At 29.0% G+C, this 21674-nt stretch overlaps 1 protein-coding gene across 1 annotated transcript; it reads left to right on the top strand.

Annotated features, from left to right (window-relative positions):
* The first annotated feature begins 7778 nt into the window (after positions 1-7778).
* On the top strand, positions 7779-15439 carry LOC130265833 (homeobox protein Hox-C10-like). Its single transcript, XM_056515145.1, has 2 exons — positions 7779-8241; positions 15123-15439. Exons 1-2 carry the CDS (start codon positions 7779-7781, stop codon positions 15416-15418), a joined length of 759 nt encoding a protein of 252 aa, XP_056371120.1. The 3' UTR covers positions 15419-15439.
* Positions 15440-21674: the final 6235 nt, after the last annotated feature.

Raw genomic sequence — 21674 nt, 5'->3', positions numbered from 1 at the left:
TTTTTTGTTTTTTCGAGGTGAATTTCGGGGTTAATTCCCGGAACAGGCGCGGGACAAAGAGCTCGGTCTAGACATCGTCATTAAACCCTAAAAAGTCAATTTTTGGTAATTACCCGTCTGGGCAGCGCCGCCACTTCCGCACTAAAAACAAAAAAAAAACCAAAAAAAAACAAACCCCAAAAAAAAAGAAAAAAAAAAAGACGAAAAATCCGATTTTTTTCCCATTTTTTCCCGTTTTTTTCCCGTTTTTTTTCCGGTTTTTTCCGTTTTTTTGCCGGTTTTTTTCCGTTTTTTTCGCCCGTTTTAAAATTTTTTTTTAGTGTTTTTTAAAAAGTTTTTAAAATTTTTTTTTAAGTGTTTGGGTTTTTTTTTCTTGGTAGGAAAAGGAATTTATGGAGGGAGGAGGAGGGGATTTAAAAAAAACATTAAAAAAATTTAAAAAAATAAAAAATTTAAAAAAATATTTAAAAAAATGTTGTTAAAGTTCGAGCAAAAAAATAAATTTAAAAAGCAAAAAAAATAAAAAAAAAAAATTAAAAAAAATTAATAATAAAAGGAAATTTGGGTGGAAAAATCGGCGAGAATTGGGGAATAAAAAAATCAAAAATAAAAATAAAAATAATGAAAATATTTGAATTTTTTTTCCCGATTCTGGCGGGTTTTGGGTGGAAAAATTGGAATTTTGGTGCCTTTGAACTTCGCAGAGTCAAGTCCGGCCCTTCCCCCCCACCCGGGAGAAAATTTGGGATTTTTTACCCAAAATTCAGGAAATTCAAGTTTTATATCAAAGTTTTATAATTTAATTTAATTTATTTATTGGTTTTATTTGGGATTTAATTGGCTTTGGTTCGGATTTTTTAAATTTTTAATTATTGGGTTATTTATTTATTTTTAATTTTTTTAAAATTTTTTTGTTTTCTTGCAATTTCTATTTTTCGAAAAGATTTTATTTTATAGTTTATATATTATTTTATACTTTAAATATATTTATTATAGATTTTATTTTCATATTTATTACACATTTTTATATATTTTATATTTTATATTTTATTTTTTATTTTTTATATTTTATTTTTTATTTTTTATATTTTATATTTTATTTTTTTATTTTTTTATGTTTTATATTTATATTGTATATTTTATTTTTAATATTTTATGGTTTATATTTTACATTTTACATTTTATATTTTATATTTTATTTTATATTTTACATTTTATATTTTACATTTAATTTTACATTTTATATTTTATATTTTATTTTATATTTTATATTTTATATTTTACATTTTACATTTTACATTTAAATTTTACATTTAATTGTATATTTTATATTTTATATTTTAAATTTTATATTTTATATTTTATTTCTATCTTTAATGTGCTATTTATATCTTATTTTATATTTTATTTCTCTTTTATTTCTATATTATTTATAAATTCAATTAACTCTTTTATATCATATTTGATATTTTATTTTATATCTTAATTTTATATTATTTTATAGATAATTTATATATATTTTTATATTATTTCTGCATTATTTTTAATTCCCATTTTGACTCCCTATTTTTAAATTATTTTTAGTTTTTCTTCATTAGGGATTTTTTTTTTTCTTCCTAATTTTATTCCTTTCAAAATTCAGACAAAGAGATGTAGAAATAAAAAGGTAAATAAATAAAAAAAAATTTAATCTATATAAAAATATAAAATATTAAAAATATAAAAATATAAAAATATAAAAATATAAAAAAATAAAAATTTTAAAAATATAAATATAAATATAAATATAAATATAAATATAAATATAAATATAAATATAAATATATATCTAAATATAAAAATATAAAAATATAAAAATATAAAAATATATAAATATATAAATATATAAATATATAAATATATAAATATATAAATATATAAATATATAAATATATAAATAGAAAAATAGAAAAATAGAAAAATAGAAAAAATTCTTGGGGGAATTTTTGGGGGATTTTTTATTTCTTGGGGGATTTTTGGAATTTTTTAAATTATTATTTTGGTGGATTTTTTGGGGATTTTTTTTAAATTATTATTTTTTAATTATTATTTTTTAAATTATTATTTTTTTATTATTAAATTAAATTAAATTAAATTAAATTAAATCAAGGCGTTGAAAGTTCGGATTTTTATTTATTTTATTTTATTTTATTTTATTTTATTTTATTTTATTTTATTTTATTTTATTTTATTTTATTTTATTTTATTTTATTTTAATTTGTGTCGTTGTTTTTGTTCTCCGGGTCATAAATCAGAATTATTTCCGGAATAAAAAGAATAAAAAATAAAAATTTAAGGTGATCGTTAAATGCGAGAACGACTTCCTAGAAAAAAAAAAAAAAAAAGATTTCGTCGTAAAAAAGGGAATAAAAATCGGAATAAAACGGGGAAAATTGGGGGGAAAAATGCGGATTTAATGGGAATAAAAATCGGAATAAAACGGGGAAATTTGAGGGAAAAATGCGGATTAAATGGGAATAAAAATCGGAATAAAACGGGAAAATTTGGGGGAAAAAATGCGGATTTAATGGGTTGTTAAAGGTGGAGAAAACTTCTGAAAAAAGGAAGTTTGGTGTTAAAAATAAGAATAAAAATGGGAAATTTCGGGGGGAAAAAATTGGATTTATTGTGGTTATTAAAGGCACTTAAGGTCGTCCTGGAAGGAGAAAAAAAATAAAATTTTGGAGTGAAAAAATCGGAATAAAAATGGGAAATTTGGGGGGAAAATCGAGGATTTATTGTGATTATTAAAAACATCCAAATTCGTCCTAGAAAGAAAAAAAAATGGAAGTTTGATATTAAAAAATCTGAATTAAAAAGAGAAAATTTGGGGGAAAAAATAAAATTAAAAAAAAATCCAGGGAGGGTTTGGGAAATAATTTCGGGTTTAATAATGAGAATAAAAAAAAATAAAATAAATTCAAATATTACGATATTTTAATTTGGGAAGTTTGAGGGATTTGGGGAAAATTTCGGGTTTTTTTGGTCACTAGTGAAGTAAAAAAAAAATAAATTTTTTTTTAGGGTTTTTTTGACCAAAATCCCCAAAAATATCCCAAAAATGAAACCCCAACCCTAAAGGGAGAAGGAAGGAAAAATTCTCATTTTTTTAGGGTAAAAATCGTCCTGAAATGACCCAAAATGAGGATGAGAAAAGGAAAAATTCACAATTTTTTGTTTTTTAGAAAAAAATCCTCAAAATACCCCAAAAATCTCCAAGGGGGGAGAGGAAGGGAAAAAAAAATCTTATTTTTCTGATTTTTTTTTGGGTCAAAACCGCCCCAAAATTGTCCAAAGAAAGGAGGAAAAGAGGAAAAAAAATCTGAATTTTTTCACTTTTTTTTTTTTTTGCCTAAAATCGTCTCAATTCTCCCCAAAAAATCCGAGAGGTTTTGGGCAGGAAAAAATTTGGGAAATTCGGGAATTTTGGGATTTATTCTCCCCGCGGGGGGTCCCGCTTGTGCTGATTAATTTGATTTTAATTAATTTTTAATTATTAATTTATTTTATATATAATTGATTATTATGAATTTAATTTAATTTAATTAATTTAATTATTTAATTCTCCTCTTTTCCTTACTAATAAAATTTTAAAAAAGCGAATTTGAGATGGAAATTTAGGAATAATTTGATTTTTTTTTTCATTTTTTCGGCTCCAAGTCACCGAAAATGGGGGGAAAAAATGGGAATAAAAATTAAATCAGAAGGGAAAAAAAATTAAATTAAATGGGGAAAAAATGGAAATAAAAATTAAATCAGAAGGGGAAAAAAAATTAAATTAAATGGGGAAAAAATGGAAATAAAAATTAAATCAGAAGGGAAAAAAATTAAATTAAATGGGGAAAAAATGGGAATAAAAATCAAACAGTTATAATAAGAAAAATAAAATAAACGGGGGAAAATGGGAATAAAATCAAAATAGCGATAAAAAATAAAATTAAATGGGGAAAATGGGAATAAAATTAAATCAGAGGGAACAAAATAAAATTAAAAGTGGAAAAAATGGGAAGAAAATTAAACCAGAGAGTAAAAAATCAAATTAAAAGGGGAAAAATTGGAATAAAATTAAATGAGAGGGTAAAAAATAAAATTAAAAGGGGAAATAATGGGAATAAAATTATATCAGTGATAAAAAATAAAATTTAACGGGGGAAAAATGGGAATAAAATTAAACCAGTGGTAAAAAATAAAATTAAACGGGGGAAAAAATGGGAATAAAATTAAATGAGAGGGTAAAAAATAAAATTAAAAGGGGAAATAATGGGAATAAAATTAAATCCGTGGTAAAAATAAAATTAAAAAGGGGAAAAAAATGGGAATAAAATTAAATCAGTGATAAAAAATCAAATTAATACGGGGGAAAATGGGAATAAAATGAAACCAGAGGGTAAAAAATCAAATTAAAAGGGCAAAAAAAAATGGGAATAAAATCAAACCAGAGGGTAAAATATAAAATACAAAAAAGGGGAAAAATGGGAATAAAATTAAATCAGAGGGTAAAAAAATAAAATTTAATGGGGGAAAATGGGAATAAAATTAAATCAAAGGGTAAAAAATCAAATTAAAAGGGCAAAAAAAAAAGGGAATAAAATTAAACCAGTGGTAAAAAATCAAATTAAAAGGGGAAAAATGGGAATAAAATTAAATCAGAGAGTAAAAAATCAAATTAAAAGGGGAAAAATGGGAATAAAATTAAACCAGGGGTAAAAAATAAAATTAAAACGGGAAAAATTGGAATATAATGAAACCAGAGGGTAAAAAATAAAATTAAAGGGGAGGAAAAAATGGGAATAAAATCAAATCAGAGGGTAAAAAATAAAATACAAAATAGGGGAAAATGGGAATAAAATTAAATCAGTGATAAAAAATCAAATTAATACGGGGGGAAATGGGAATAAAATGAAACCAAAGGGTAAAAAATCAAATTAAAAGGGAGGAAAAAACCGGAATAAAATAAAAATCCGGCCGGGTTCGGATTTCAGTGCCCACAAAGGAGGAAATCCCGACTCCCACCGATATTTTTATTTATTTGGAATTAAATCCGAGCCGGGATTTTCCCGCATCCCATAAAATCCCAACGATCCCAATCAAAGCTTTGCAGATCCCACAAATCCCATAAAAAAAATCCCATAAAAAAAAAATCCCATAAAAAAAAAATCCCATAAAAAAAAAATCCCATAAAATCCTTTTTTTTTTCACTTTTATTTTATTTTTTTATTTTTTTTTCCGAGGGAACCAAACGGCGCCGGGATCGCGGGAAAAGTTTCCGCTTTTTTAAGCGGAAAAATCGGGATTTTGGGACTTTTTCATGATTGGAAATTGGGGAAAAACTTAAAAAAAAAATAAAAATTCCGGAATCGTGGGAATTTCCCGACCCCAAAACCGGCACAAATCGCCCCAAACGGTCAAGTTCCACTCGTTGTTTTTTTTTTAAATTTTCCTTCTCCATTTCTTTCTTTTCTTCTTTTCCTTTCATTTAATTTTTTTATTTATAATTTCTTTATTTTATTCCTTTTTTTCCCCCTCTTTTAAATTTTAAAATTTAATTTAATTTTATTTTATTTTTTATCGTTTTCTCTTTGTTTCCCTTGGAAGTGACTCTGAACCCGCCTCTTTCTCCCCCGTAAATGATCTTGAAATTCCCGACTTAATTCTCCTTTTTTTTCTCATTTATTCCAATTTTTGGGAATTTTTCCAACCCCCAAACGATAAAAAAAAAACCTCGACCCCAATTCCGCAGCAATTTTGGGATAATAAAGGAAATAAAGTTGGAAAAACTCAAATTTCGACATCAAATTTTCGCTGGGAGATTAAAAAATTCCCCAAAAAAACCCAAAATTTGGATGAGAAACGGAAAAAACAGAGAAGGGAAAAAGAAATCGGGGAGAAAAAATTAAATTTATTTCTTAATTCGCTGCCGGAAAAAAAAATAAAAATTCGGTTTAAAAACCGCAGGGAAAGAATCAAATAAAATTAAATTAAAATCAGACTTTCTCTTTAAAGATTTTTTTTTTCAGCGTAAAAATAATTTAATTTTTTCGCTTAAAGATAATTTATTTTTTTCGCCTAAAATAATTTATTTTTTGCCTTAAAGATAATTTTTTTTCTCCGATTTCCCGCATTTTGGGCTCTCTGAATTCCTTTTTTTTTCCCCAAATCCGAGCTTTATTTTTTTTTTTTTTCCCACAGTCTCGGCCGGATTTTTCTCCCCCTTCTCCTCCCCCAAATTTATCCCAGAAAGTCTCAAATATTTGGGGAATGAGAGCGGATAATTAAAAAAAGCTGCTGGGGCAGAGCGAGGGGAGGAGATGCTGCTGAGAGAGGAGAAAAGGATTTTAAAAAATTTAAAAATAAAAATAATAAAAATAAAAATATAAAAATTAAAAAAAAAAAGAAAAAGAAAAAGAAACATAAAAATAAAGATAAACATAAAAATTAAAATAAAAAAAGAAAAAGAGAAAGAAAAAGAGAAAGAAAAAGAGAAAGAAAAAGAGAAAGAGAAAGAAAAATAGAAAGAAAAAGAGAAAGAAAAAGAAAAAGAAAAAGAGAAAGAGAAAGAAAAAGAAAAAGAAAAAGAAAAAGAAAAAGAAAAAGAAAAAGAAAAAGAAAAAGAAAAAGAAAAGAAAAAAAGAAAAAGAATATAAAAATAAAAATAAAAATAAAAATAAAAATAAAAATAAAAATAAAAATAAAAATAAAAATAAAAATAAAAATAAAAATATAAATATAAATATAAATATAAATATAAATATAAATATAAATATAAATATAAATATAAATATAAATATAAATAAAAATACCACTACAAATAAAAATAAAGAGAAAAAGAAAAAGAAAAAGAAAAAAAAATAAAAATAAAAATAAAAATAAAAATAAAAATAAAAATAAAAATAAAAATAAAAATAAAAATAAAAATAAAAATAAAAATAAAACCAGCCCGGCTGAGGAATTTTTTTGGGGAGATTTTCCCCCAAATTTTCCCTCCCCGATTTTTTTTTCCTAAAAGACCAAACCCGAGAAACCCCAAAAAAATGGGAATAAAACCCCAAAATTTCTACCGAGCGCGGAGCCGGGACGGGGAGGAAAAGAAAATTAAAAAAAACAACCAACAACAAAAAAACCGAAATTTTAACCAAAACCAACCAAAATAAAAACCAACAAAAAATCAACAAAAAATCAACAAAAAATCAACAAAAAATCAACAAAAAATCAACAAAAAATCGCTTTTTTTTCCCTTTTTTTTTATTTTTTTCATTCTTTTACATATTTTTTTTTTTTACCGCAATAAAATCTCCGGCCGGGAGAGAATTTGGGGGTGAGGATTTGGGGTTTTTTTTGGGTTTTTTTTTTTTTTTGGGGGCAGATGTCGCTGTTGCTCCACGGAGGAGCCGCCGAGGCGGCGACAACTTGACCCCGGTGACGTTTTTTTGCTCCGTCTGAATCCCCAAGGCCATTTTCAATCCTCATTGGCCTGGGAATCACGTGGAAAAAAGGGGGAGAAAATTAAAAAAAAAAAAGAAAAAAAAATTAAAAAATTAAAATAATTAAAATTGTGGGAGGGGTGGAAGCGACGCGGAGTTGCAACACCCCGATTTTTTTTTTTTTTTTTTAATTTTTTTTTCTCTCTCTCTTTTTTTTTTTTCTCTTTCTTTCTCCTCCTTCCCCCCCTCTCTCCAAAAAAAAAAAAAAATGTCAACCCTTGGCTTCGCTCTTCCTCCCTCTAAACGCCGCCGGAGAAAATGTCATGTCCCGACAGCCGCGACAGCGCCGCGTTCCTGATGGAGAATTTCCCCGACAAATTCCCGCCGATTTTCGGCGATTTGGGCAACTCGGGGCTCCCCAAAAACCACGAGGCCTCTTTGGGTTCATTCCCCCCGTTTTTGGCTCATCTGGAGCCCTGGGCCGAGCCCAAATTCCGACCTGTCGGCGACATGGGGCGAGCAAAACCCTGCGGCTACCACGAGCCCGGTTTGGGCGAGCTGGCGGCTCCCGATTGTTGCCGATTTTTGGAGAAAAGCCCCGAGCAAGAATTCCCAAATTTCCCGCTGGAAGAGCCCCCCGAGAGGGTTTCGCCGCGATTTTATCGCGATTTTGTCGCCGCGGATTCGCGAGTGAAAGAGGAGAAAGGGAAAAAAAAAGAGGAGGAAAAAAGGAGTGAAAAGCGGGAATTGAGCGGCGAGAATTCCGACAGCGAGGGGAAAGGTAGGAGAGGTTTTTTTGGGGGGAAATTTGGGGTTTTTTGGGGTGGAATAAATGAAATAATAAATGAATTAATAAATGAATTAATAAATGAATTAAATGAAATAAATGAAATAAATGAATTTAAGCGCTCGCTGCTCCCTCCGCCTCATCCGGCAGAAATCGGTTCGGAAATAATCGGGAAAAAAAAAATCTGAATAATTTCAATAATATCTATAATTTAAATAATTTCAATAATATCAATAATCGGATTAATCTCAATAATCTGAATAATTGGATTAATCTGAATAATCTCAATAATATCAATATTATCAATAATCTCGATATTATCAATAGTCGCAATAATCTCAATTTTCCATCCGGAATGGGATTAAAAAAATAAATATTGATTGATTGGTTTTTAAAAAGTTGATTTATTTATTAAAAAAATTATATTCGTTTATTTGGTTTTTTAAAAATTGGATTGATTGATTTATTAGGGGAAAAAAAAATCAATATTGGTTTATTGGTTTTTAAAAATTGGATTTATTTATTTATGTAAAAAAATTTTGGTTTATCGGTTTTAAAGAATTGGATTTATTTATTTATTGGGAAAAAATAAATGTTGGTTTATTTGGTATTTTAAAAATTGGATTTATTTATTTTTTAAAAATTTGGTTTATTTGGTTTTTTAAAAATCGGATTGATTTATTTATTGGAAAAAAAATGAATATTGGTTTATTGGTTGGATTTATTTATTTATTAAACAAATAAATATTGGTTTATTGGTATTTTAAAATCGGATTTATTTATTAAAAAATTGGTTTATTTGCTAAAAAAATTGATTTATTTGCTAAAATAAATATTGGCTTATTTTAAAAAAAAAAATTGGATTTATTTACTTATTAGAAAAAATAAATATTGGTTTATTTGCCTAAAAAAATCGATTTATTTACTAAAAATAATAATAAAAATTGATTTATTTCGTTGCTGGAGGGGGGGGAGGGGAGCAGGGAGCGCGTTTGGTGCCGGAAAAAAGCGAAAAAAAACCAAAAAAAGGTGAAAAATTTGGATTTTCCTTTGGAACCGCGGAGATTTTGGGGTGTGATTTTCCAGCGAGGGGCGAACCCCGATTTTTATTTTTATTTTAATTTAATTTTTTTTTTTTTTTTGCGTGGGGGATTCTTCATTTCGACGCGAGTCTGGCGCTGGCTCGGGCTCAAAATTTAACAAAAATAAATAAATTTAAATAAAAAAGAGAGAAAAAAAAAATTGAAATAAAAAAATCTGGGAACGGAAAAAAAAAATTCGCAGCTCCGGGCGGGAAGAAGCTCCGAGAGAGGGAAAAAAATTGAATTTTTTTATTTATTTTTATATTTTTTTTTCATGAATTTTGATTTATTTCGTCTCAGAAAAATGTTTCGGGTTTGGGGTTTTTTCCAGGCGCGGAAAAGCTGCTGGAGAGGCAAAAAAAAAATCGGAATATTCGATTTATTCCCATTTTTATTCCCGTTTTGGGAGAGCCAGAGGCGGATTCGTTTTTTGGGGAAAAAAAATCCAAATTTTGTCCAAAAAATCCCGCTCGGATTTAAAGATTTAAATCTGTGGGGGTTAAATATCCCAAAATTCACCCCAAAAAATAAAAAAAAACAGTAAAAATTCTCCTCCCCCATCAAAATGAAAACAGAATCCCCAAAATTTTCTTTTTTTCCCCTTTTTTGTTTTGTTGGATAATTCGAATTTTTGGTTCGGCAGCGGGAGGGGAAAATAATTTTAAAGATAATAAAGGTAATAATAAAATAATAAAATAATAAAATAATAAAAGAATTTTTAAAAGAGCTGAGCTGCGATTCCACCCAAAAATAATAATAAAAAAAAAATTAAAAAAAGCCACAAAACAAACAAACAAAAAAAAAAGAAAAATAAAGAAAAAAAAAATTAAAAAAAGAAAAAAAAAAAAGCAAAGTCAAGGTTATCAAAAAGCCGGGAGAGATTTTGGGAGAAAACCCAAAAAATAATAATTTTAAAAAATATTATTTTGGGTTATTTTGGAATATTTGGGGATATTTTGGATTATTTTTGGGATATTTTGGGATATTTTGGGTTATTTTGGATTATTTCGGATTATTTTGGGTTATTTTGGGTTATTTTTTGGGTTATTTTGGGGGTTATTTTGGGTTATTTTTGGGATGATATTTTGGGTATATTTTGGATTATTTTTGGATTATTTTGGGATTATTTTTGGGATTATTTTGGGTTATTTTGGGTTATTTTGGGTTATTTTGGGTTATTTTTGGATATTTTGGATTATTTTGGGTTATTTTGGATTATTTTGGGTTATTTTGGGTTATTTTGATTTATTTTGGGTTATTTTGGGTTATTTTTGGTTATTTTGGGTTATTTTGGGTTATTTTGAGTTATTTTGGGATATTTTGGGTTATTTTGGGTTATTTTGGGGCCGGATTCGCGCCGTGGGACGAAAAGAATGAAAATAAAAACAAATAAAAAATATTTTATCGGTTCGGGTGTCGCACTGGGGGGGAGGGGAAGCGAATTTTGGAAATTTTTTTGGGGAGAAATTTGGATTTGGGAAAGGTCAGAGGCGATTTGGGGCCAATCCGGGGGATTTCTGCCCATGGAAAATTCGATTTTTCTTCGTGTCCAGCCCGAATTTTGCTGTTTCATTTCTCGGTTTTTTATTTTAAAATATTTTTTCGGGTGGAATTTTTGCGTTTTCGGGGAGTTCCGGAGGTTTCCGAATTTTCGCCGAATTTCCCCAAATTTCATTTATTATGGAAATTATTTAATTTATTTTTCATTTATTTTCTTTTTTTTTTTTCATTTATTTTTCATTTATTTTCATTTATTTTCTTTTTTTCTTTCTTTTCTTTTTTATTTCATTTATTTTCTTTTTTTTTATTTATTTTCATTTTTTTTCCTTTTTTTTTTTCTTTTTTTTTTTCATTTATTTTATTTGATTTGAATTGATTTTCATTGATTTCACCCCAAAATATCCCAAACCCGCCTCTTCCTTCCCCCCCACGGACGCTCCAAGAGAAAATTTGGGAATTTTGGGGAGGCAGCGGCGAACCCCAAAATCCATTTCCCAATTTAATTATTTTTATTCAACAAAATCCATTTTTTAAAAACAATTTCCCATCGCAAAATCGCGATTTTCCTCCTAAAATCGCGATTTTTCTCCCCAAAATCCCGATTTTTCTCCCCAAAATCCCGATTTCTCTCCCCAAAAATCCGATTCTCTCCTCAAAAATCCGATTTTTCTCCCCAAATTCTGATTTTTGCCCCCCAAACTTTTCCCCCAAATCCCGATTTTCCTCCTAAAATCGCGATTTCTGCCCCCAAAATCCCGATTTCTCTCCCCAAAAACCCCAATTCATCTGCTCCAAACTCAATTATTTCCCCAAAATTCCCGATTTATTTCCTCAAAATCCGATTTATTTCCCCAAAATCCGCTTTTAATCTTCCCCAAATCCAATTTATTTCCCCAAAATCCGATTTATCTCCTCAAAACTCCGATTTATTTCCCCAAAATCCGATTTTTTTCCCCGAAATGTGATTTATCTCCCCAAAAATCCGATTTATCTCCCCAAAATCAGATTTATTTCCCCAAAATATCCGATTTATTTCCCCCAAATCCGATTTATCGCCCAAAAAATCCGATTTATCTCCCCAAAATCCGATTTATCTCCCCAAAATCCGCTTTTAATCTTTCCCAAATCCAATTTATTTCCCCAAAATCCGATTTTTTTCCCCCAAATCCGATTTTTTCCCCCCATTCTCTCACCTCTTTTTTAACCCTTCCAGCTCCAAAACCTTCATTTAAACCCGAATTTTGGGCCCAAAAATCCTTTATTTAATCGCGATTTTCGGGCCGAATAATTCTTTATTTAATCGCGATTTTGGAGTCGAATAAACTTTTATTTAAATCCCATTTCGGGGCCGAAATTTCCATTATTTAAACCCGATTTTTGTGCAGAAAAAATCCGATTTTTGGGGCCGAAAATTCTCATTTTCCAGGCGAGTAAATCTTTATTTAAAACGGAATTTTAGGGCAGAATAAAATTTTATTTCAATCTTATTTTATAGACGAAAAAATCTTTATTTTCAATCCATTTTCCAGCCGGGAAAATCCATTATAATCCGATTTTCGAACGGAAAAAAATTTTATTTAATCCCATTTTCGCAGCAGGAAAAAAAAACATTATAAACCGAATTTTGGAGAGGAAAAAATTCTCATTAAACTCGATTTTCGAGGCGAATAAATCTTTATTTAAACCTGATTTTCGAGACGGATAAATCTTTATTTGAACTCGATTTTGGACCGAATAAAAACACAGATAAACAGATTTTCGAACGGATAAAAATCTTTATTTAATTCGATTTTCGAAAGGGAAAATCCTTTATAAACCAAATTTTGGAAGGGAGAAAAAAATTTAATTTAATTTCGGATGAAAAAATCCCGAATTTAATTTCAAATTTATCCGAATATCGGATGGAGAAAAAGCCGTATTTAACCTAATATCAGATGGGGAAAAAAACCGTATTTAACCTAATTGTGGATGGGGAAAAAACCGTATTTAACCTAATTTCAGAGCGAAAAAAGGTAAATTTTAACCCCATTTTCCGACTGGGAAAAGCCGTATTTAACCTAATATCGGATGGGGGAAAAAAAGCCGTATTTAACCTAATTTTGGATGGGAAAAAACCGTATTTAACCTAATATTTGATGCGAAAAAAACCCGGGTTTTTAACCTAATATTGGGTGATAAAAAGCCGTATTTAATCTAATATCGGAATGGAAAAAAAATCTTATTTCCAACGGGGGGAAAGCCGTATTTAACCTAATATCGGATGCGAAAAAAAAACCGTATTTAATCTAATATTGGAGGATAAAAAGCCGTATTTTATCTAATATCGGGTGAGAAAAAAACCCCCGTATTTAACCTAATTTTGTATGCGGAAAAACTTGTATTTTACCTAATATTTGATGCGAAAAAATCGTATTTAACCTAATATCGGATGCGGAAAAACCGTATTTACTCTAATATCGTAATGGAAAAAAAACCCCCTATTTCCAACGGGAGGAAAGCCGTATTTAACCTAATATCAGATGTGAATAAACCGTATTTAACCTAATATTTGATGCGGGGGGGGGGAAAGTCGTATTTAACCTAGTATCATAATGGAAAAAAACCCTTATTTCCAAAGGGAGGAAAGCCGTATTTAACCTAATATCGGATGTGAATAACCCCCGTATTTAGCCTAATATCGGATGTGAAAAAAAAACGTATTTAACCTAATATTGGAACATGAAGAGCCGTATTTAATCTAATATCGGACACGCAAAAAACCCCCGTATTTAACCTAATATCGGTTGCGGGAAAAAAAAAAAAAAATCAGTATTTAATCTAATACTGGAAGATAAAAAACCGTATTTAACCTAATATTTGATGCAGGAAAAAAGCCGTATTTAACCTAATATCCGATGTGAACAAACCGTATTTAACCTAACATCGGATGCGAAAAAACCGCATTTAACCTAATATTGGAACATAAAAAGCCGTATTTAATCTAATATCGGATGTGAATAAACCGTATTTTACCTAATATTTGATGCGAAAAAGCCGTATTTAACCTAATATCTGACGCGGGAAAAGCCATGTTTAACCTAATATCGGATGTGCATAAACCCCGTATTTAACGTAATATTTGACGCGAAAAAAACCGTGTTTTACCTAATATCGGATGTGAATAAACCCGTATTTAACCTAATATTGGAACAAAAAGAACCGTATTTAGCCTAATATCGGTTGCGAAAAAAACCCCCGTATTTAACCTAATATTTGAAGCGAAAAAGCCGTATTTAACCTAATATCCGAGGCGGGAAAAGCCGTATTTAACCTAATATCGAATGTGAATAAACTCCGTATTTAGCCTAATATCGGATGCGGAAAAAAAAGCCGTATTTAACCTAATATCCGAGGTGGGGAAAAGCCGTATTTAACCTAATATCGAATGTGAATAAACTCCGTAATTAACCTAATATTCGACTCGAAAAAGCCGTATTTAACCTAATATCCGAGGTGGGAAAAGCCGTATTTAACCTAATATCGAATGTGAATAAACTCCGTAATTAACCTAATATTCGACTCGAAAAAGCCGTATTTAACCTAATATCCGAGGCGGGAAAAGCCGTATTTAACCTAATATCGAATGTGAATAAACTCCGTATTTAGCCTAATATCGGATGCGGAAAAAAAAGCCGTATTTAACCTAATATCCGAGGTGGGAAAAGCCGTATTTAACATAATATCGAATGTGAATAAACTCCGTATTTAGCCTAATATCGGATGCGGGAAAAAAAGCCGTATTTAACCTAATATCCGAGGTGGGGAAAAGCCGTATTTAACCTAATATCGAATGTGAATAAACTCCGTATTTAACCTAATATTTGACTCGAAAAAGCCGTATTTAACCTAATATCCGAGGCGGGAAAAGCCGTATTTAACCTAATATCGAATGTGAATAAACTCCGTATTTAACCTAATATTTGACTCGAAAAAGCCGTATTTAACCTAATATCCGAGGTGGGGGAAAACCGTATTTAACCTAATATCGAATGTGAATAAACTCCGTATTTAACCTAATATTTGACTCGAAAAAGCCGTATTTAACCTAATATCGAATGTGAATAAACTCCGTATTTAACCTAATATTTGACTCGACAAAGCCGTATTTAACCTAATATCCGAGGCGGGAAAAGCCGTATTTAACTGGATTTGGGAGCACAACCCCGCAGCCAAGCCGGGTTTGGCGGCCGGCTGACGGCGCGCTGTTGTGTTTGGCAGAGGAGCCCAAGGCGGGAGGAGGAGGAGGAGGAGGAGGAGGAGGAGGAGGAGGAAGAGCCGAGGCCTCGGAGGGCGCGGGCGGGACGTGGCTGCGGGCGCGCAGCGGGAGGAAGAAGCGCTGCCCGTACACCAAGCACCAGACGCTGGAGCTGGAGAAGGAATTCCTGTTCAACATGTACCTGACCCGCGAGCGCCGCCTGGAGATCAGCCGCAGCATCGCCCTCACCGACCGCCAGGTCAAGATCTGGTTCCAGAACCGCCGCATGAAGCTCAAGAAGATGAACCGCGAGAACCGGATCCGCCAGCTCAGCTCCGCCTTCGGCTTCAGCTGAGCCCCCTCCCCCTTCAGCCACTTTTTTTTTTTTTTTTTTAAATTTTTTCCCCCGTTTTTTTGGTGATTTTTTGGGTTTTTTTGGTGGTATTTTGCTGTTATGTTGTTTATTTTGTTTGGCCTTTGGACCCCTATTTTATTGGTATTTTATTCTTTCATATCATTATTTTATTTCATTATTTTCTTCTATTATTTCATTCTTTTATTTTATTAGTTTACCCTTTTATTTTATTCTTTTATCCTTTTATTTTATTCTTTTATCCTTTTATTTTATTCTTTTATCCTTTTATTTCATTATTTCATCCTTTTATTTCATTATTTCATTCTTTTATTTCATTCTTTTATCCTTTTATTTCATTATTTCATCCTTTTATTTCATTCTTTCATTCTTTCATTCTTTTATTTTATTCTTTTATCCTTTTATTTAATTCTTTCATTCTTTTATTTCATTCTTTTATCCTTTTATTTCATTATTTCATCCTTTTATTTCATTATTTCATTCTTTTATTTCATTCTTTTATCCTTTTATTTCATTATTTCATCCTTTTATTTCATTATTTCATCCTTTTATTTTATTCTTTTATCCTTCTATTTCATTCTTTCATTCTTTTATTTCATTATTTTATCCTTTTATTTCATTCTTTTATCATTTTAGTTCATTCTTTTATCCTTTTATTTTATTATTTTATCCTTTTATTTCATTATTTTATCCTTTTATTTCATTCTTTTATCATTTTATTCTATTCTTTTATCCCTTTATCCCTTTATTTTATTCTTTTATTCCTTTATTTTATTATTTTATCCTTTTATCCTATTATTTTATCCCCTTATTTCATTCTTTTATCCTTTTATTTTCTTCCTTCATTTTATCATTTCATTTTATTATCATTTTATTTCTTCATTTCATTTCGTTTCGTTTCATTCTCTTATTTTATTCTTTTATCCTTCTATTCTATTATTTTATCTCTTTATTTTATTATTTTTCCCTTTATTTTATTCTTTTCTCCATTTATTTTATTCTTTTCTCCTTTTATTTTGTTCTTACATTTTATCATTTCATTTTATTATCATTTCATTTCTTCATTTCATTTCATTTCGTTTCATTCTCTTATTTTTTTTATTTTATCCTTTTATTCTATCCATTTAATCCATCCTTTTATCAAATTCTTTTATTCTATTATTTTATTCTATCATTTTATCTTATTCTTTTATTGTATTCTTTTATTCTATCTTTTTATCCTATTCTTTTATTCTATTACTTTATTCTATCTTTTATCTTTTTTTTATTCTATTTTTTTATCCTATTCTTTTATTCTATTATTTTATCCCATTCTTTTATTCTATTATTTTATTCTATCATTTTATGCTTTTCTTTTATCTTATTATTTTATTCTATTATTTTATTCTATCCTTCTACCCTTCAATTCTTTTTTCTTTTCTTTTATTCCATCCCTTCAATTCACCATTTTCTCTTATTTTATTTTGCCCCGTTTTAATTTTTTTTATTTCCTCCTTCTTTTTACTCCCTCCTTTCATTTCATTTATTTCATTTCGTTTTTATTTTTAATTTTTATTTCACCCTCCCATTCCCCCCCCTCAGCGCACCCGCAAAAAACCCGAAAAACGCCGAAAAACGGGGCCGAAAAAACAAAAAAAAACCCAAAAAAACCAAAATAAAACCAAACAAAAGCGACCCTGGAGTTTTTTTGCGCCACGAGGGGATTTTTTCACCCTCGGAGGGAAAAGAAAAAAGTGGAGACGGTGGCGAAAAACACGAAAATTCCCCCAAATCCCGACTCGCGAATATTTAAATTATTTCCGTGCAGAAGGACTTTTCCCCCAGGTGTGGGAAGGGAATTAACGCGCCCCAAAAAGTTTAATTTTTGGGTTTTTTTCCCCCCTAAAAAAAAATCCGAGCGTAGAGTGAGTTTGTAGAATAAAAACGGCGAGAAAAACACAAAAAAAAGAAAAAAAAAAGGAAAAAAAAAAAGCGAATTTCATCTCAAATTCAAATTGCAGCCGGGAATTCTCCCCCCTGGAATTGTCGCAGGGAAAGAAAATAAAATATTTGAGGGGAGCAGAGGAGAAATAAAAAATAAAAAAAATGGTGTGGGAAAGGGGAGAAAAAAAAAATTAAAAAATCAGAATGGATGGGAGGAAAAAAAAAAAGGGAAAAAAAGGATTTGTGTGGTTTTATTTAAATATCTGCTGTGTGTGTTACCCTGTGCATGTTCTTTCCTCTGCCAAAAATAAATTTCACAGAACCGCGGGTTCTTTATAGAATAAAAAAAAAAATTTATATATTTAATTATTTTTTTTTTTTTTTTTGTGCTTTAAAATTACCTGGGGGGCGCGGTAAAAAAAAATTTTAAAAAAATATTTTTTTCACCTCCGCCGGCTGGATAAATACAAATATTTAAATTTTTTTTTTTAATTGCTGAAGGTTTATCTTTTTTAGAGCTTGGAGGAGCTGCGAGAAGAGATAAAAAAAAAAATAAAAAAAAAATAAAAAAATAAATAATAAAAAGCAGCGCGAGGCCATAACGTTGATTTAAATATTATCCAGGTGACCACCATAAGTCAAGGTCATAAAACAGCCGCGAGAAGAAGCTGGAGGTGGAGAATTTGATTTTTTTTTTTTTTTTTTATGATCCCCAAATATAAAAAAAAAAAAAAAAAAAATGTGCGGCGAGGCCGTAAAAAAAAAAAAAAAAAAAAAAAAAAAATCTCATTTAAAGGTGACGGTGCGGGAGGGAAGAGGCAGAGCCCGAGCGGCGGCCGCGGGATGCGCAAGTCCCCGCGCTGCTCCTTTTTTTGGGGAAGGGAAAAGCCAAAAAATCCGAATTAAAAGGAAAAAAAATTCCGGTTTCGCCCCCCAAAAGCTCCGCGGTGTCAAGGTAAGAGAGGAGGTTGGATCTCCGTGCTCGTTGTTTGGGTTTTTGGTGATTATTTTGTTTTATTTTGTTTTATTTTTTGTCTTATTCTGTTTTATTTTATTTTATTTTATTTTATTTTATTTTATTTTATTTTATTTTATTTTATTTTATTTTATTTTATTTTATTTTATTTTATTTTATTTTATTTTTGTCTTATTCTATTTTACTTTATTTTATTTTATTTTTTGCTCTATTTTGTTTTATTTTTTGTCTTATTTTATTTTATTTTATTTTATTCTATTTTATTTTATTTTATTTTATTTTTTGTCTTATTTTGTTTTATTTTATTTTATTTTATTTTATTTTATTTTATTTTATTTTATTTTATTTTATTTTATTTTTTGCTTTATTTTATTTTATTTTTTGTCTTATTTTATTTTATTTTGTTTTATTTTATTTTATTTTATTCTATTTTATTCTATTCTATTCTATTCTATTTTATTTTATTTTGCTTTGTTTTATTTTATTTTATTTTTTATTTTATTTTATTTTATTTCATTTTGTCTTATTTTATTTTATTCTATTTTATTGTATTTTTATTTTAATTTTATTTTATTTTATTTTATTTTATTTTATTTTATTTTATTTTATTTTATTTTATTTTATTTCATTTTATTTCATTTTATTTCATTTTATTTTATTTTGAGGGATTTTTGGGTTGGTTTTTTTGGTTTTTTTTACGGATTTTGAGGACGGCTCAGGTGGAGTTCGGAGGATTTGCGGGGAAATTTCGGGAGCGGCGGCTCCGGGGAGGACGCGCGCTTGAATCGCGATTTAATCGCGGTTTAATCGCGGTTTAATCGCGGTTTAATCGCGATTTAATCGCATTTTTGGGGTGAATCCGCCGCGGTTCCAGCTCGTTGCGGCCAGGAGGGAGAATCGCGGATTTTGGGGCGGATTTTGGGGCTGATTCTCCCCAAATCCATCAAATCCATTTCAAATCTTCGCTCCGGTTTTTGTTTTTTTTTTTTTTTTATTTTTTTTGGGGTAATTTCCTTTTTTTTTCCCTCAACCCCCCCAAAAATCCGAGCCGAGAATTTCGGGCAGAGACTCCAAACAGCAACAAAAGGGCGAATTTTCATCCTCCTTTCCCTTTTCCATCTTTTTCCCCCTTTTTTATTTTTATTATTTTTATTTTTATTATTTTCATTATTTTATTTTTATTATTTTTCTTATTTTTATTTTTATCTTTATCTATATCTTTATTTTTATTTTTATTTTTATCTTTATTTTTATTTTTATTCTTATTTTTATTTTTATTCTTATTCTTATTTTATTTTTATTTTATTTTTATTTTTATTTTGTATTTTTATCTTAGTCTTTATCTTTATTTTTATATTTATTTTTATTTTTATTTTTATTCTTATTTTAATTTTTATTTTGTATTTTTATCTTTATATTTATCTTTATTTTTATTTTTATTCTTATTTTTATTTTTATCTTTATCTTTATCTTTATCTTTATTCTTATTCTTATTTTTATCTTTATTTTTATCTTTATTTTTATCTTTATCTTTATCATCTTTATTTTTATCTTTATCTTTATTCTTATTCTTATTTTTATCTTTATTTTTATCTTTATCTTTATCATCTTTATCTTAATTTTCATTTTTCTTTATTTTTATTTTTATTCTCATTTCTATTTCAACTCCCATTCCCACTTTTATTTCCAATATTCCGATTTTCCTCCCATCCTTTCCCCCCAAATCTCCTCTCACCATCCGCTCTACCCCGATAGGGAATTTATTTATTTTCCTTTATTTTTTTTTAATTTTTTTTTTAATTTTTTTGCCTTTTTTTGACAGAAAATCGCTTGGATTCCAGCGCAGCTGATCTGTGGTTTAGGTAGTTTCATGTTGTTGGGATCAAATTTAACTCGGCAACAAGAAACTGCCTTAATTACGTCAGCTCGTCTTCCGTCTCCGCCGGGCGCCCTAAAAAATCAAAATAAAACCCAAAAAAAACCCCAAAAAAACCCCAAAAAACCCCCAAAAAACCCCAAAAAACCCCAAAAAACAAAAAAAAAATTAAAAATAAATCCCGTCCTGACGGGGATCCCCAAACCCCTCCCGGGGGGGTTTTTCCCCTTTTGAAATTTCATTTTTCTCCCCTTTTTTAGCTCATTTTTAACCCTTTCCATCTCAATTTGACCCCTTCTTATCTGATTTTTATCCCCGTTTAAATCTCATTTTTGCGCCTTTTAATTTCAATTTTTGACCCATTTTATTTCATTTTTGCCACATTCATTTTTTTCACATTTTATTTCATTTTTTCCCCCATTTCCCCCCCATTTTATTACATTTTTACCCCATTTCATTTAATTTTTAACCCATTTTATTTCATTTTTACCAGATTTCATTTTTTCCCATTTTATTTCATTTTTTCCCATTTTATTTCATTCTCCCCCATTTCATTTTTCCCATTTTATTTCATTTTTTCCCATTTTATTTCATTCTCCCCCATTTCATTTTTCCCATTTTATTTCATTTTTTTCCCATTTTATTTCATTTTCCCCCATTTCATTTTTCCCATTTTATTTCATTTTTTCCCATTTTATTTCATTTTCCCCCCATTTTATTTCATTTTTACCCCATTTCATTTTTCCCCATTTTATTTAATATTTTCCCCCATTTCCCCCATTTTATTTAATTTTTCTCCCATTTCATTTTCCCCCATTTTATTTCATTTTTTCCCATTTTATTTCATTTTTCTCCCATTTTTCCCTCATTTTATTTCATTTTTACCCCATTTAATTTTTCCATTTTATTTAATTTTCCCCCCATTTTATTTCATTTTTACCCCATTACATTTTTCCATTTTATTTCATTTTTACCCCATTACATTTTTCCATTTTATTTCATTTTTTCCCCATTTCATTTTCCCCCCCATTTTATTTTCCCCCCATTTTATTTCATTTTTTCCCCATTTTATTTCATTTTTTCCCCATTTTATTTCATTTTTCCCTCATTTTATTTCATTTTTCCCCACTTCATTTTTCTCCATTTTATTTCATTTTTACCCATTTTATTCCCTTTTACCCTATTTTATTCCATTTTACCCCATTTAATTTAATTTTTACCCCATTTAATTTAATTTTTACCCATTTTATTCCATTTTCCCCCATTTTATTTAATTTTACCCCATTTTATTTAATTTTTACCCATTTTTATTCCATTTTATCCCCATTTTATTCCATTTTTTCCCCATTTTATTAAATTTCCCCCCATTTTATTTCATTTTTTCCCTTTTTTTCCTTGATTTTTACCCTTTTAAATTTGATTTTTGGCCTTTTTTTCCCCCTCTGAGTTTTTGGCCCCTCCCC

The sequence above is a fragment of the Oenanthe melanoleuca genome, linkage group LGE22 (genome assembly GCF_029582105.1).
Source record: "Oenanthe melanoleuca isolate GR-GAL-2019-014 linkage group LGE22, OMel1.0, whole genome shotgun sequence".
NCBI lineage: Eukaryota > Metazoa > Chordata > Aves > Passeriformes > Muscicapidae > Oenanthe > Oenanthe melanoleuca.
The sequence above is the reverse complement of the archived record's forward strand: the minus strand, read 5'-3'. Positions and strand labels throughout refer to the sequence as shown.